The 13162-nt window shown below is 36.5% G+C and overlaps 2 protein-coding genes across 2 annotated transcripts; both read left to right on the top strand.

Annotated features, from left to right (window-relative positions):
• Positions 1 to 5024: 5024 nt before the first annotated feature.
• On the top strand, positions 5025 to 5438 carry LOC130509812 (defensin-like protein 291). Its single transcript, XM_057006006.1, has 3 exons — positions 5025 to 5073; positions 5170 to 5240; positions 5310 to 5438. The coding sequence occupies exons 1-3, from the start codon at positions 5025 to 5027 to the stop codon at positions 5436 to 5438; spliced, it is 249 nt and encodes an 82-aa protein (XP_056861986.1).
• A 1475-nt stretch (positions 5439 to 6913) lies between these two features.
• On the top strand, positions 6914 to 8520 carry LOC108845068 (uncharacterized). Its single transcript, XM_018618336.2, has 2 exons — positions 6914 to 7777; positions 7858 to 8520. The coding sequence occupies exons 1-2, from the start codon at positions 6914 to 6916 to the stop codon at positions 8518 to 8520; spliced, it is 1527 nt and encodes a 508-aa protein (XP_018473838.2).
• Positions 8521 to 13162: the final 4642 nt, after the last annotated feature.

Raw genomic sequence — 13162 nt, forward strand, 5'->3', positions numbered from 1 at the left:
GTCGATAAACGGGCGATGAACAGTATCGATCGATGCATGATGAACAGTATCGTTCGGCATGGGATGAATAACACCGGGATGAATAGTATCAACATGAACAGTGTCTGGATGAACAGTTTTGTTTGATGCTTGGTTCATGATCGCTGCTGCTTGGAGGGTGTCGATCGATAATTCCCTCGTAGATTTACAGATCATGCATGAAACAGCAGGTTCCTTCTTTGCAGAACTAAAAAATCCCCTTTTCATTGTTGTTTCTGGTACTGAGATGCATATACATGAAACATAAGAGAACTATTTACGTAAATAAACTAATATAGAAAAACCTAGACAAAATCAAACAAACTGAGTCTAATGGCAATCCCCGGAAACAACACCATATTTGATATCACTCAAATTATCCTAAAGAGTAATATTACTCTTTTAACTAAGATGTTTAATTGTAGTACTCAGTGATCGAATCCACATGGAGCATAGACACACAATAAACTCAATACAGTCACGAGTAAGTTAGGCTAGTAATTTAATAATGCAGTAAACATAGTAAAACATGTGAACAAAGTAGTTGTTCGGTAAATTGATGGGTTTTTTTAATGGAAGGATAGTTGCTAGATGATATATGATGTTTCAGACATCTTGTATATATGTTTTATAATTGGTTTTCAAGTCTTTATCGAGTCTTCCTACTCCTTTTCGATTCATTACATGTCTGGAGTTGCATTTGATGGGAGATGAACTAGTGGAACAAAAGAGGCAGAAAAAGTGCAATTTGGAGATTTTCACGCAGAGTAGTCTGATGGTTGTTCCCGATCGAGCGAGCACCCGAGTGCCTGTTCTAGGCTTCTAGCGGCAGAGATTTTTAAGGAAACTACAAGTTATTTCGGGATTTGGCCTAATCATCCTAATTTTCTCTCTGGCCGCGAGAAACATCCATATATCTTTTTTTTTTCCTTTTCCCCTTTGTTATTCTACGTTATTTTTACACAGAGAAACAGACTGTAGAGATTTGTATTTGGCGATTTCATACCTTGTAAAGAGAGAAGGCTTCATTTCTCTCGCCATAGAGAAAATTATTTTGAACCCTCTCATATATTTCTTTGATAATTGCAGTAGTATTTCATGTTTTTTTTATTGATCTATGTGTTTCTCTGTTCATGGCTGAGTAGTGAGCTTGTTAGGTTTAGGGTGTTAGGGATCATGGATCAATGAGCTAGACACAAATAGGGCTGTTATCCTTTGAATCTTTATTTATTACTGATCTTACTGCTTCCATTAAACTGACCATTTAGCATCTTATTATAGGTTTAATATCATCATCAAAACTGGCCAATGAAAGCTGATGTTAAGGCAAATCGTGAACCAATTGAATCTGAGCTTAATGCTTTTCATCAGTCTCTAATCCAAACGACAATTTAGGCATTAGGATTGCATGATAAATTGGTAGACACCACGACAGTGGATTTATCTAATCTTGTTGTTCAAGTTCTAGATTTGCTTGTATTATGTTCCTGAATAGTTGTGTGGCTCATGATCCTAAGTATTCCAATGAATCACCCTGAACCTAGATCTTTTATAATCTAAAACCAATTCATCTCTGTTACTTCGCTTTTGACGTTTCCCCAATTAACCCCCCCCACCCCATATTTTTTAGCTAGATGTTGATTCCATGAAGTAAAGTGTAAATTGGTCCTCTAGAATTGAATTTCAAATACTACATCTACACTGTTAGCTTGCAGTAGTAAAACACTCAATTTTAGTGTATCACTACATTTAGGGTTTCATTCATGTTATCATAACTCAATCTGTAAATGCTTAGGGTTTGATCCTAGAACTTGATATCTAATGTAAAAGACGACCGGCCGTCGCCGCGAGTCTAATCTATTGACTAAGTCCAGTCTCAGCTGTTGATTGTTGACATGGATCGAGCGTTAATCGATGCAATTGTGTTAGCGTCGATTGACGCTGCCTTAGGAAAGCGTTACCGATCTGATTGATTGGTTCACTAGTTTCACCAGATCAGCTGTCGCATTTCTCTAACAATCCTAACTTAGCATAACTAATTAAGGAAGTAAACAATATTGTCGTGTGCGTCTAACTATCCTATGACCAGGGTTCTAGTTAGCTACTTTAGAACACAAGCAGTAAGAACAATTCAGTGAAGGATTCAATTATCACTCTAGCAGTTCTATATCTTAAAAGAACATCAAAATCCTAGAAAACCTAGTTCTAGTAGGTGGATATATTCAGGCATGAAGATTGTCACAGAAATCATGGATGAATGGATATAAAATAGATAAAACAAAATATGAACCAAAGGAGTTCTAGAGGACTCTGAAAGAGTTCATTTTTCTCTCTTAACCTAAAACTATGAATAAAAAATGCGTAGCCGTCAACAATGACTTAGAAAACATATATATAGGGGTTCAGGTCATCTAAGAGTATTCTGGTAATTTGTGATAGCTTCTGAACTTAAGTTGGTCTTGAAATATACTCGGGCCGCTTTATGGCATCACCGTAGATCGACACCAGGGTGTGTCGTCGATTAACATTCCTTCATCTCTTCGACAACTTCATCTCCCGAGGTAAACATACCACTCTTCAGTAAAACGGGCATAACTTTCTGCTATATGATTCTGATTGACCTCAAAGCTGGTGGCATTGGAATGTGATATTTGGTGTTTTTAGCATCATTGTAGATATGTTTTCTAACTTGTTTTCAATGTTTTATCGAGTTGGTCTAGTTCTTTTTGAGTCATTTCAGGTCTGGAGTAGGTTGTAGAGTTAAAAGAAGGTGCATGATGAAATATTCCATAATTGGAGCATTTCTCACGAAACAATCGGGCGGAGAAATCTGACGGTTGATTCAACCAGGAGTAGCCAGGCGATTGTTACCGATAATTATGGAAACTTCCATATCTTCTAAGTCGTCGGTGCCTCTATATAAAACGCCCCTATCTCTATCTTATTTGATTACGCTAGTTTCAAGAGACCTAAGACTATTTTGGCGATTTTCTTTTGTAAGGGAGACGACTCCTCTTCTACCTCAAGAAGATCATCATGAACCTTATTATTTCTACTTGGAATTACATGCAGTATTATTCAGAAATCATGTCTTTGTCTTCTTGTATTATGGCTGAGTAGTCGGCTAGCTTATCTAGGGTTCTGGTATGTTGATCGCATGAGCTAAACAAAGATAAGCAATCGTTACTGTGTCTTCATTCATTTTAACTCTTATTGCTTACTTTAACCTGATCATTTAAGGCTCGATCTTAGGTTTACTCTGCTCATTAACCGTGTAGTAGGAAACTTGACATGAGGTGAATGAGCCGAACATCCCTAATCAGCGAAAGTAGATATTATAGGATGCTTGGTGAACCTATAGGATTTTATCTCTAATGCTTGCTATTGATCCTTGATCCAAACAAAAGTTTAGGCGTCAGTTGATCCGCAAAGGGAACAGCTCCACGACAATGGGTTGTTCTACAAGAGTGATTTGAGTTCAAGATTGGTCTAATTTGTGCTTGAATAATTGTTTGGCTCAGCATCAGCATCCGATGAAGAAACCCTAAGCTGGCTTCTCCTTAAATTGAATTTACATTGGCAATCATTTACTTGTCTTGCATGTCACTAATCTTTTCAAAACCCCATCTTGTTTCAGCTAAGTTAAGAACTAATAAAAGGAAAGTGTGAACTGGTCTTCTGGATTGAATCTTAAATATTACAAAACAACTGTTAAATTGACAGTAGAAAAAGTTCCTTTTTAGTGTATCAGAAAGCTAACCCAAAGATTTATCTTGTGTCAAAAGATGAGTTCAATCTAACGGTTGGAAGGCTTCTATCCATAGCTAAACATCTGACGCATCTGTGTAGTTCTACACCTAATAAGCTCCATAATCATTATATATCTCCAAAACGTATCTGAATCTGTAAATATTCTAAAAGACTCCAAATAGTAGTACATATATCTTAAAACACTCATATACCATGGTTAAAAATAGGTAAAAATTAGGGATATCAATTGGACATCATGTCCATGGTTCACCCATGTCCAAACCCATTTGGACTAAACCAAATTAGACCAACAAATAAAGATGTCCAATTGGATTTAACCAATTAGACCAACAAATAAAGATGTCCAATTGGAGCTAATCAATTAGGTCCAAATCCAATAAGCTTAACCCAAATGGACATGGACAACCAAATGATACAAAAATCATAGGGTTTTTATTTTGAGGAAAAAATCAAAATTTCCCTCCAAAACCGTAAATTGAGATTTCTCGACAGAACCGTAAATTGAGTTTTCCCGCCAAAACCGTAAAATAGAGATTTCCGCCAAAAACCTAAAATCGAGTTTTTGAGTTTTCCCATCAAAACTGTAAATCGGGGTTTCCCGCCAAAATCGTAAAATCGAATTTTTGAGTTTTTCTGTCAAAACCGTAAAATTGAGATTTCCCACCAAAACCGTAAAAATCGAGTTTTCTCGCCAAAACCATTAATCGAGTTTTCTCGTCAAAACTGTAAAATCAAGATAAAATACATTATTTTGAGAATAGACCTAAATTATATCTTCACTACATGACAATTATAATACAAAAATTTAATATTATTTACTTTTTGTGACAAAACGGAAAACGGAAGAATATCTTAATTTTAATGAATTTAATTGTGATTGAATATAAATATAAATGCTAAGATCTGATTATAAAGAAAGAAATCAAAATCATGAAATTTGTTGTGTATAAAATATACTTTTATCACTTATATATGTCACTTTTATCTAAATATCCTTTTTTTATCAAATAACCTTATCTCACTTTAATCAACTTAAGATATATTACCTTTTTAGTAAAAACGTATATTAAAAAAAATATTATGCATGAACTAAATTTTCAATATCAAACGTATTCCAGAAATACATTCTATAAGCATTTGAGCAAGGAAGTATATATTTGTTCAAATTTTATCAAAATATATGTACAAGCCATAAACATTCCTGATATCACAAAACATTCAGGCAAAAAAGAAGCATGGCAGAATCAAAAACAATCTTCATGGTTTTTATTATTTGTCTCTTATGTTAGTTACTTACTCTCTTACTCACATTCTCTATATACATTGATTTTACAGATTTAATAGAAATACTTTACTTTGATAGATGTTTTCACTTGATAGGCACATTGTTGGTGAGCGTCTCTGGAATACAGGCCAATCCATCATGCACGACATCAAGAGAATGTGAGTTGGTGTGTTTTAGAAGAACAGGGAGACGAGATGGTATATGTGAGGGTGGAATGTGCGCTTGTCTGTCCCAGAAACCCAAGACGGAGATGACCAAGACGATACTGTGCAAGAAGGACCGTGACTGTCCTAGTTCTAGTGAATGCCCCAAAGACTACTATTACTCTTGTCTTCATGGAGAATGTACTTGCATTGCAGTATAAATCGATTAAAAATATCTAATATATATGCTGCTTATCCTACTGAATAATATGCATCTTTGGTGACATGAAATTTGTATTCATCACTCAATTATCATCGTAAAATAATAATATTAGTAGACAGAAGCACAAAATTGGACCCAACTTGTTTTAAGGCAATTTTTTTTTAAAATACTGTATAATATAATTAATATTTTTACAACATTATTTTAAATCTAATTCATTTATATTTATAACAAAATCCTCATAAATTCTCACTTTATTTATTGTAAGAATTGGTGTAAACAATTATGGTAATAATTTAAATGAGAAGATTATTAATGATTTTGTTTTATAAAGTGATATTGTTTATAGAAACAAATAATAATGTCTCCATAGTTTAACTTATTTAACCAAATATATATATGGGAAAATTAGATTTTTAGGACACTTTGAACTAGGATTTGTCACACTAGGATTTCTAGTGTATTTTTTTGGAAACTAGGATTTTAATTTTTGTAAATACCAGAATACCCTTAAAATAGATTAATATGATTTTTTTATAATACATTTTAGCAATCGATATTGATTAAAAATTAATTCATTAGCAAAAAGAAAAAACATAAAGAAAGTTAAAAGTAACTAGGGTATTTCCCTTACCCTTTTCACTCTCGTCTTCTCCGCCGAAGCTCTCCTCTCCATCAATGGCGATGCACTCGTGTGTGGAGTAAACCCTTCGATTCATCGGGTTCTTCGGCTCATTATCACTGTATCCTCGTTATCGTCATTTTCTTCTTCGTTCTCACACACTAAGCAACGAAAATCTTCTTTGTTCTTCTCCTAGGAGTTTCGTCGGACGGGTCAACTCGAAATCGAAGTGTTCTTCCCTCAAATTCATCAAAATCTCACGTTTTTCACACAAGGTATTTGATTTCGTCTACTGATTCATTTAACCCTAACTTTTTGTAAACCTGATTTCTCATCTTTCTTAAACTGAAATTGGCATTTTTGGCTTGATTAATCATCTTAGACTAGTTGTTGTCCGATTTTTTATGTATTTGATTGTATTTGTATCAAAACGATTTAGGGTTTTGGAAAGGGGGATAATTCGGGTTTTGACATCTTAGACTAGTTGTTGTCCGATTGTAATGTATCTTGCTCTTAGAAATCTTAGAATTCAGTGGAAAAGAGGAAAATCGAGTCTTGATAACTTATACCATTTGCTGCCCGATTGAACTCGTGTTCATGTAGAGTAGATGTTGTCCGATTGTAATGTATATTTGTCTGAGAAATATTAGAATTCAGTAGAGTAGATGTTTTCTGATTGTAATGTATGTTGTCCGATTGTAATGTATATTGATTTTGAAATTGGACATGTCTTATAACATTTGCTATCCGATTGTGTATGTGTTCATTGTAGACATGATTGTTGTTGCTCTCATTAGTTGTGTGATTATATTGATACTTTTGAACTCACAAATTTTTCATGTTTTATAGATATGTCTCAAGAGTTACCGAAGAGGATTTTTAAGGAGGGCGAGGAGACCCAAGTGACTCAGATCAACAACAACTGCAGGATCGACTTCATTATCAGAAAGTTGGAGGAGTGGCTGCCAAATGAGTTGAGAGAAGTGAAGAAAGATCCGGTTTTTAGTCAGATTTTTAAGCTGCATGAGAATGGTCTTGGGTTCTCCGCGAGAGTGATACACAGCTTCTTGTGTAGGGAGCTGGTGACTTACAAACAGCACGAGCTCTGGTTTGTCTTTGCGAGGAGAGCACTTCGGTTTTCACTGCAAGAGTTCCACGCAGTAACCGGGCTTCAGTGCGATACTAGTATTTCGCTTCAGGAGTTCAGTGACTGGGATGATGATGATGGGTTCTGGAGCAGGGTATTGAGGAAGAAAGAAGGGATTACAATCTACAATCTGTGGATTAAGCACAAGAATGCGGTGAAGAAGTGGCGTAATGCAGATCGCATCAGATTGGTCTACCTTTGCATGATTATGTATGTGGTTTTAGCGAGAGATGAGAAGGCTAATATCCCCCTCAAATACATCAAGGTGGTCATGGATCTTGAGAAGCTTCGTAGGTATCCTTGGGAAGTTGCTGCTTATGATTTCCTCTGCGAGTCAGTAGTAAAAACGCGTGACTTCCTATCTGAGAAGACTACTAGTTACGTCTTCGATGGCTTCTCCTACGCCTTGCAAATTTGGGCAATGGAAGCTGTACCAAAGATTGGAAAGCTCTGTGGTAAAAAGCTGGTCAAGGGTTTTAAGGATGGTCCTAGATGCGTTAACTGGATGGGAGCTGCGAAGGTGTCATATGACGAGATCATTCACTTGGAGAGCATCTTCACAAACAAGGTAATTATTTCTATTTACCTTGCCTTAATCCACTTTCAAATGAGCTTTTAGGATTAACTTTCTTTACCTTTCTTCTGTAGGATGTCACTTTTCCATACATCTCATGGACAGGGAATATGGATGTTGTCGAGGATGACCAATTTCGCAGAGCTGGTGATGTGAGGGATGATAGAATCATCGTTCTGAAGGAGATGATAAGTAAGAAGTATGACTTCAGTGAGCACATCTGGGAGTACGAAAAAACTCCGGAGATTTCTTTAGATCTTAATGACGAAGCTGTGAATGTTGAAGAAGCTGCGAATGGTGAAGGAAATGGGAATGAGAGTGATGAAGACTTTCAGACTCCAAGAGGATCAACGAGTGATGTGTCATCTAGAAAGGGAAAGGGAAAGAAGAGGCTTCCGGATCGTGGTATGGAGAAAAGAAAGCATAAGGTTCTCTCTAGTGGACCAAAGCAAGCACCTTTTAGTGAAGACATGAAAGCTTTTATGACCCAGTTGTTTGAGGCGAATTTCTCTGGAATAGAGCAGAGGCTACATAAACAGATGGATGAGAAATTTGAGCAGATGAAGGCAGAGCTTAGAGATTCACGCAAGGAAGCAACGGTTGAAGTTGAGCTTGGAGACCTATCACCGAGCAAGTCATCACCGAGCAAGCCATCACCGAGGAAGCCATCACCGAGGAAGCCCTCGACTTCACAGTCATCGTTGAGGAGGTCCAAACGCGGGGTAAAGAAAAACTAGTCTGCCCCACTCTCTAAAATGTTAATCTTAGCTTGTTTGGTTTACCTGTCTCTTGTGCTAGTTTCATCTACGGTATCGGCCAGGAAGTAGATGTAATGCTTGCACTACAAGAAAACAGGTCTTTAACGACTACGGGTATTGTTGAAGCTTGGTCGTAAAAAGGGTATTACGACCAATGAACAACTAATAACGATTGGTCGTAATCTGCTGGTCGTAATCACTAATTGGTTGGACATTGGTCGTAAAGTTACGATTAAATATATTAGTCGTAAGGGAGTCGTACCTTTACGATTAAATCAATTGGTCGTAAATTAGATGTAATAAATGTAGTCGTACACGGGTCGTAAAGATTTAGTCGTAAAGGAGATGTAATAAATGTAGTCGTAAGTGGGTCATAAAACGTTAGTCGTAAAGTAGATGTTAAATATTAGTTGTAAAGTAGTCGTAAAGTCTTGTTTTTAACAGAGGTAAAGTAGTCGTAATATAACGACTAACTTACATCGAATCTGTAATTTTAATAATTCGATTTTAAATATTAAAATTAATTTTAATAATTCAATTTTACAAAAAAAGATTTTTTTAAAAAATAAAATATTTTACGAATTTGATTTAAATTCATAAAAACATAATAATATAACATTCATAAATTCAAAGTTTTCAAAATACAAAATAATTAAAACCGAAAACTAAGCATTAAGGTCATAAAAGAGCTCAGAACTCCTCTCCTCGGCACGCCGAGTCAAATCGTCCTGCTCTTCCGGAGTCGGGTGGGGACGAAGGTCGGAAGCAGGTTCTTCCACGATGCTGTAACCGACGGGTCGACGTTTGGAGTTGTCTCTAGAAGCATATCGAACATGTTTGCCATCGACTTAAACATCCCGTTGTGGTCGGCTAACTTATGGTTCGCAGTTTCCAACTCCCTCCGGACCGAGGACTCTTCTTCCCTTTGAGCAGCGTGTTCAGCTCTCGTCATGGGAACATCATTCACACTCCCGATCCCAATTATACGTCCCCTTCTCTTCGGAGCAACCTATATATAATTTATAAATAGATATTATTAGTACATATGTAAAATAAATATATGCATGTATATAAATTAAAAAGGTCGAATATTTTACCTGCTCAAAAATTCGGTCTTGTTCGATGGCAGAAAGCTGGACCGGTGGACCATCCGGGTTTTGTTGCGTCCCTTGAGTCTAGACCTCCTGAATCCGAGCTTCTACATCGCTGTAGATCTGCTCTGCTTGTGGATGTACGAATTGGCCATCGGCATGGGAATGAGTCTCCTTGTAGAGTCGGCTGAGAGTCGGCAGCGCTCCTTCTTTGGCAGCCTATATTTAAAAACAACAATATTCAAATGAATTAAACTATAGCATTAATTCCAAATTACTTAATTATATATATATATATATATATATATGTAATGAAAATTAAGAAAAATCTAAAACTTACAATTTGCAATGCCCTTTTGGCATGTGGAGTCTGTCCGGAAGTATGAGGTATTGGCAGGTTACCTTCAGCATCACGGGTTAGCCGGGCGGCCGAGCATTTAAGAGACCTTTGGACTGACTTAGGCAAAAGCCGATAAACCTTCAAGCCAGTCCAAACGTCATTGCTGAGGTACGTTTGTTTTGCTTCATCCCCGAAAAACTTCCACTTTTCCTTCCAGTCGCCAACAATGTTTTTGAGACGGAGCATTGCCTTGTTGTTGAACGCTTTCTTCACCGTCTCATTGATCCCAGTGGACCAATGCCATTTTTGTTACAAAAAATAATGAAAAATATTAATTAGCCAAATTATTTAAAATTTTAAACATAAATAAATAAATTTAATTTAAAACTAACCGCGAAGCACTTGAACCATGTAATGCGAACGTGGTTCGGTGTAAGAGTCCAATTAGGATGGGCATGCCGAAAGTTTCCTCTGATGATGTCCCCAACGCTCTGGCCCACATCATTGTCCGCTATAAACCTACAAAATTTTTAAAAATTTATATATATAATTAAATATTAAATGTAAATTTTAAAATAATTTAATTAATTTAAAATTAATTACCAAGTCGTGCCGGGTCGTAGATATGGATCGAGGACGGGTAAACCTTCTCGTCCTGGCATCCCGAGAATGTCTTCCACAGAATATTTTGCATAAGGTGCATTCGGTGGCACCATCAAATCTGGATGAAGACCAGGAACTGCAGGAGCCTCCTCTGGAGGCTGGTATGGAACCTGCTCTGGAGCCGGCTGTGCCAGCTGTGGAGGTTGTTGTGGATGTTGTGGATGAGGCTGTGGAAACTGATGATCATTAGGCTGATGATCATGAGGCTGCTGATGATCACGACCCTCCTCAAAAGTAAAGTATGTAGTCGGGTCGACGTAAGGCTGCGGATAGTATGCATGTGGATCGTATGGCGCCTGCGGAGGCACATACGGGACGCTAGGAATTTGGCTCTCGGGGACAGTTTCGTGGGTGCGGGAGGTAGAAGCTGATGGATCCGTCTGGCCGAGAAAGGTACTCCCGTAAGAAGTCCCCTGCCACGGTTTCTAAGTCTCTTTCTACCGCCAGCCATATAAGATCGTCAATCTGAAAAAAAAAATTAAAAACAATTCAAATAATTAATTAAAAAAATTATAAACACATTTTAATATCATCCTAACTAATTCCAAACTTAATCTAATAACCTAACTAAATTCCAAACCTAATCTAATCACCTAACTAATTAACCACTTATAACTAAAACAAAAAAAAAAGATTACCTAGAGAGGGACAAGCTCTGAGGTTGTAAGAGAGAGGGGAGTGAGAATGGAATGAGCAACGAAATGGCTTCGCGGTGAGAAGTTTTATATAGAGATTTCGTTGTGGTCGTACATTGGTCGTACTTGTACGACTAAAGAGGGACTAGTAGTCGTACATTAGTTGTAATTGTACGACTAATTAATGACTAAATTCACAATAGTCGTACAAGGGTCGTACCATTACGACCAACTAAATACGAATGAGTCGTACATTGGTTGTTAATCTACAACCCCTTTACGACGAGAGCTCTGTACGACCACTTTGGGACCAACGTTTAATAAAAAAAAATTCGAAGAGGTTTATCAAAAATTATGATAAACCTCTATTACCAATTTTACATAAATTATGAAAAAAGAGAAGAAAGATAATGGAATCACAAGTAGAAATGACGAAACATATGGAAGTGTCTGTTTCTACTTATGTTTCCATATCTTTCTTCTTTTTTTTCTCTAAAATTTGTATATATGGATTAATTTTCATGTGAGCAAATTTTTAAAGTCTACAAAAAAAGGAAGAGAAGAGAGATGGAATCACAAGAGAAAATAGAATCAACATAACGAATAAATAACCGAATTCTATTTCCACTTATGATCCCAATTCTCTGCACTTCCTTTTTTTTAAAGATTTATAAATTTTGTTTATGATATGAGATGGTAAGAAGGGAGTATATATAGGGGCACATTTGACAAGTTAGTCGTACATTGGTCGTAATTGTACGACCAATGAGGGGCTAATGGTCACCTTAGTCGTACATGAGTCGTAATTGTACGACTCCATTAGGACTATTTGACAAGTTTTCCTCTTTTTGTTTTTTTTTTGTGTATCTTAAGAATGGGGGAGAAGATCATATTTATAGAGAAATTTCGATTTTGGTACGTACAATGTTACAACTAATTTACGTTTAAATTATAACTTAACTACCAAAGTGCAACTTTGTTCTCGTAAATCAGTTGTTAATTAGATGTAAACTATTTTGATGTACCTAAGTCGTAATATTACAACTAATTTATGACTCCTTTAGTCGTTAATTAGATGTAAAATATTTAGATGTAAGTTAGTCGTAAAGTTACATCTAATGTACGACTACATATAAATTTAGTCGTACATTAGATGTAACTTTACGACTAACGTACGACTCAATGTATTAGTTGTAACTTTACGTCGACTTTACGACTAATGTTTACTTCGTCATAATTTAGTCGTACCGCAGTCCGTAATTTACGACCACCTTTTGGTAGTCGTAATGTTTGGTCGTTAGGCATGCGTTTTCTTGTAGTGTTGTGTTTGTTAGTGTCTTGTTTTCATCTACGGTATCTACTTGGTTAGTTTGTTAGTGTTTTGTTTTCACAACTATGTAAGATATTAATGTAATGCTTGTGTGTTGGTGTATGAAATACTTTGAACTATTTGTAAAATGTTCATGTAATGGATTTAGTGCTCCATATTATGCTGTTAATTGATTATTTATTGTGACATAACAGGAACCATCAGAGAGTGCATTCGATGTGAATTTTAGTCAAGAAGATGATATCATTCACGGGATGGGTACACAAGGTGTTAATGGGCTTTCTCAGGCGTCGTATGTGACAGACTTTGACCCATCTCAGACCCCAAATGAAGATGACTGGTGGACTCCAATGAGTTCAGTCCGAGGTTCAAAAATTAAACCAATAAAGAAAGAAAAAGATACAGCTACAGCTCCACCGCCGTCACAGTGGAAGAAATGGTACAGAGGTAAAACACTCCAGCTAAGCGATTCACCATTGCCCACAGTCGTCACTGTATAACTTTTCGGAGGAATCATGGAAAGGATTCACGGATTGGGCTTTGAATCCAATTTCTTTACCGC

The sequence above is a fragment of the Raphanus sativus genome, chromosome 3 (assembly GCF_000801105.2).
Source record: "Raphanus sativus cultivar WK10039 chromosome 3, ASM80110v3, whole genome shotgun sequence".
In the NCBI taxonomy this organism is placed as follows: domain Eukaryota; kingdom Viridiplantae; phylum Streptophyta; class Magnoliopsida; order Brassicales; family Brassicaceae; genus Raphanus; species Raphanus sativus.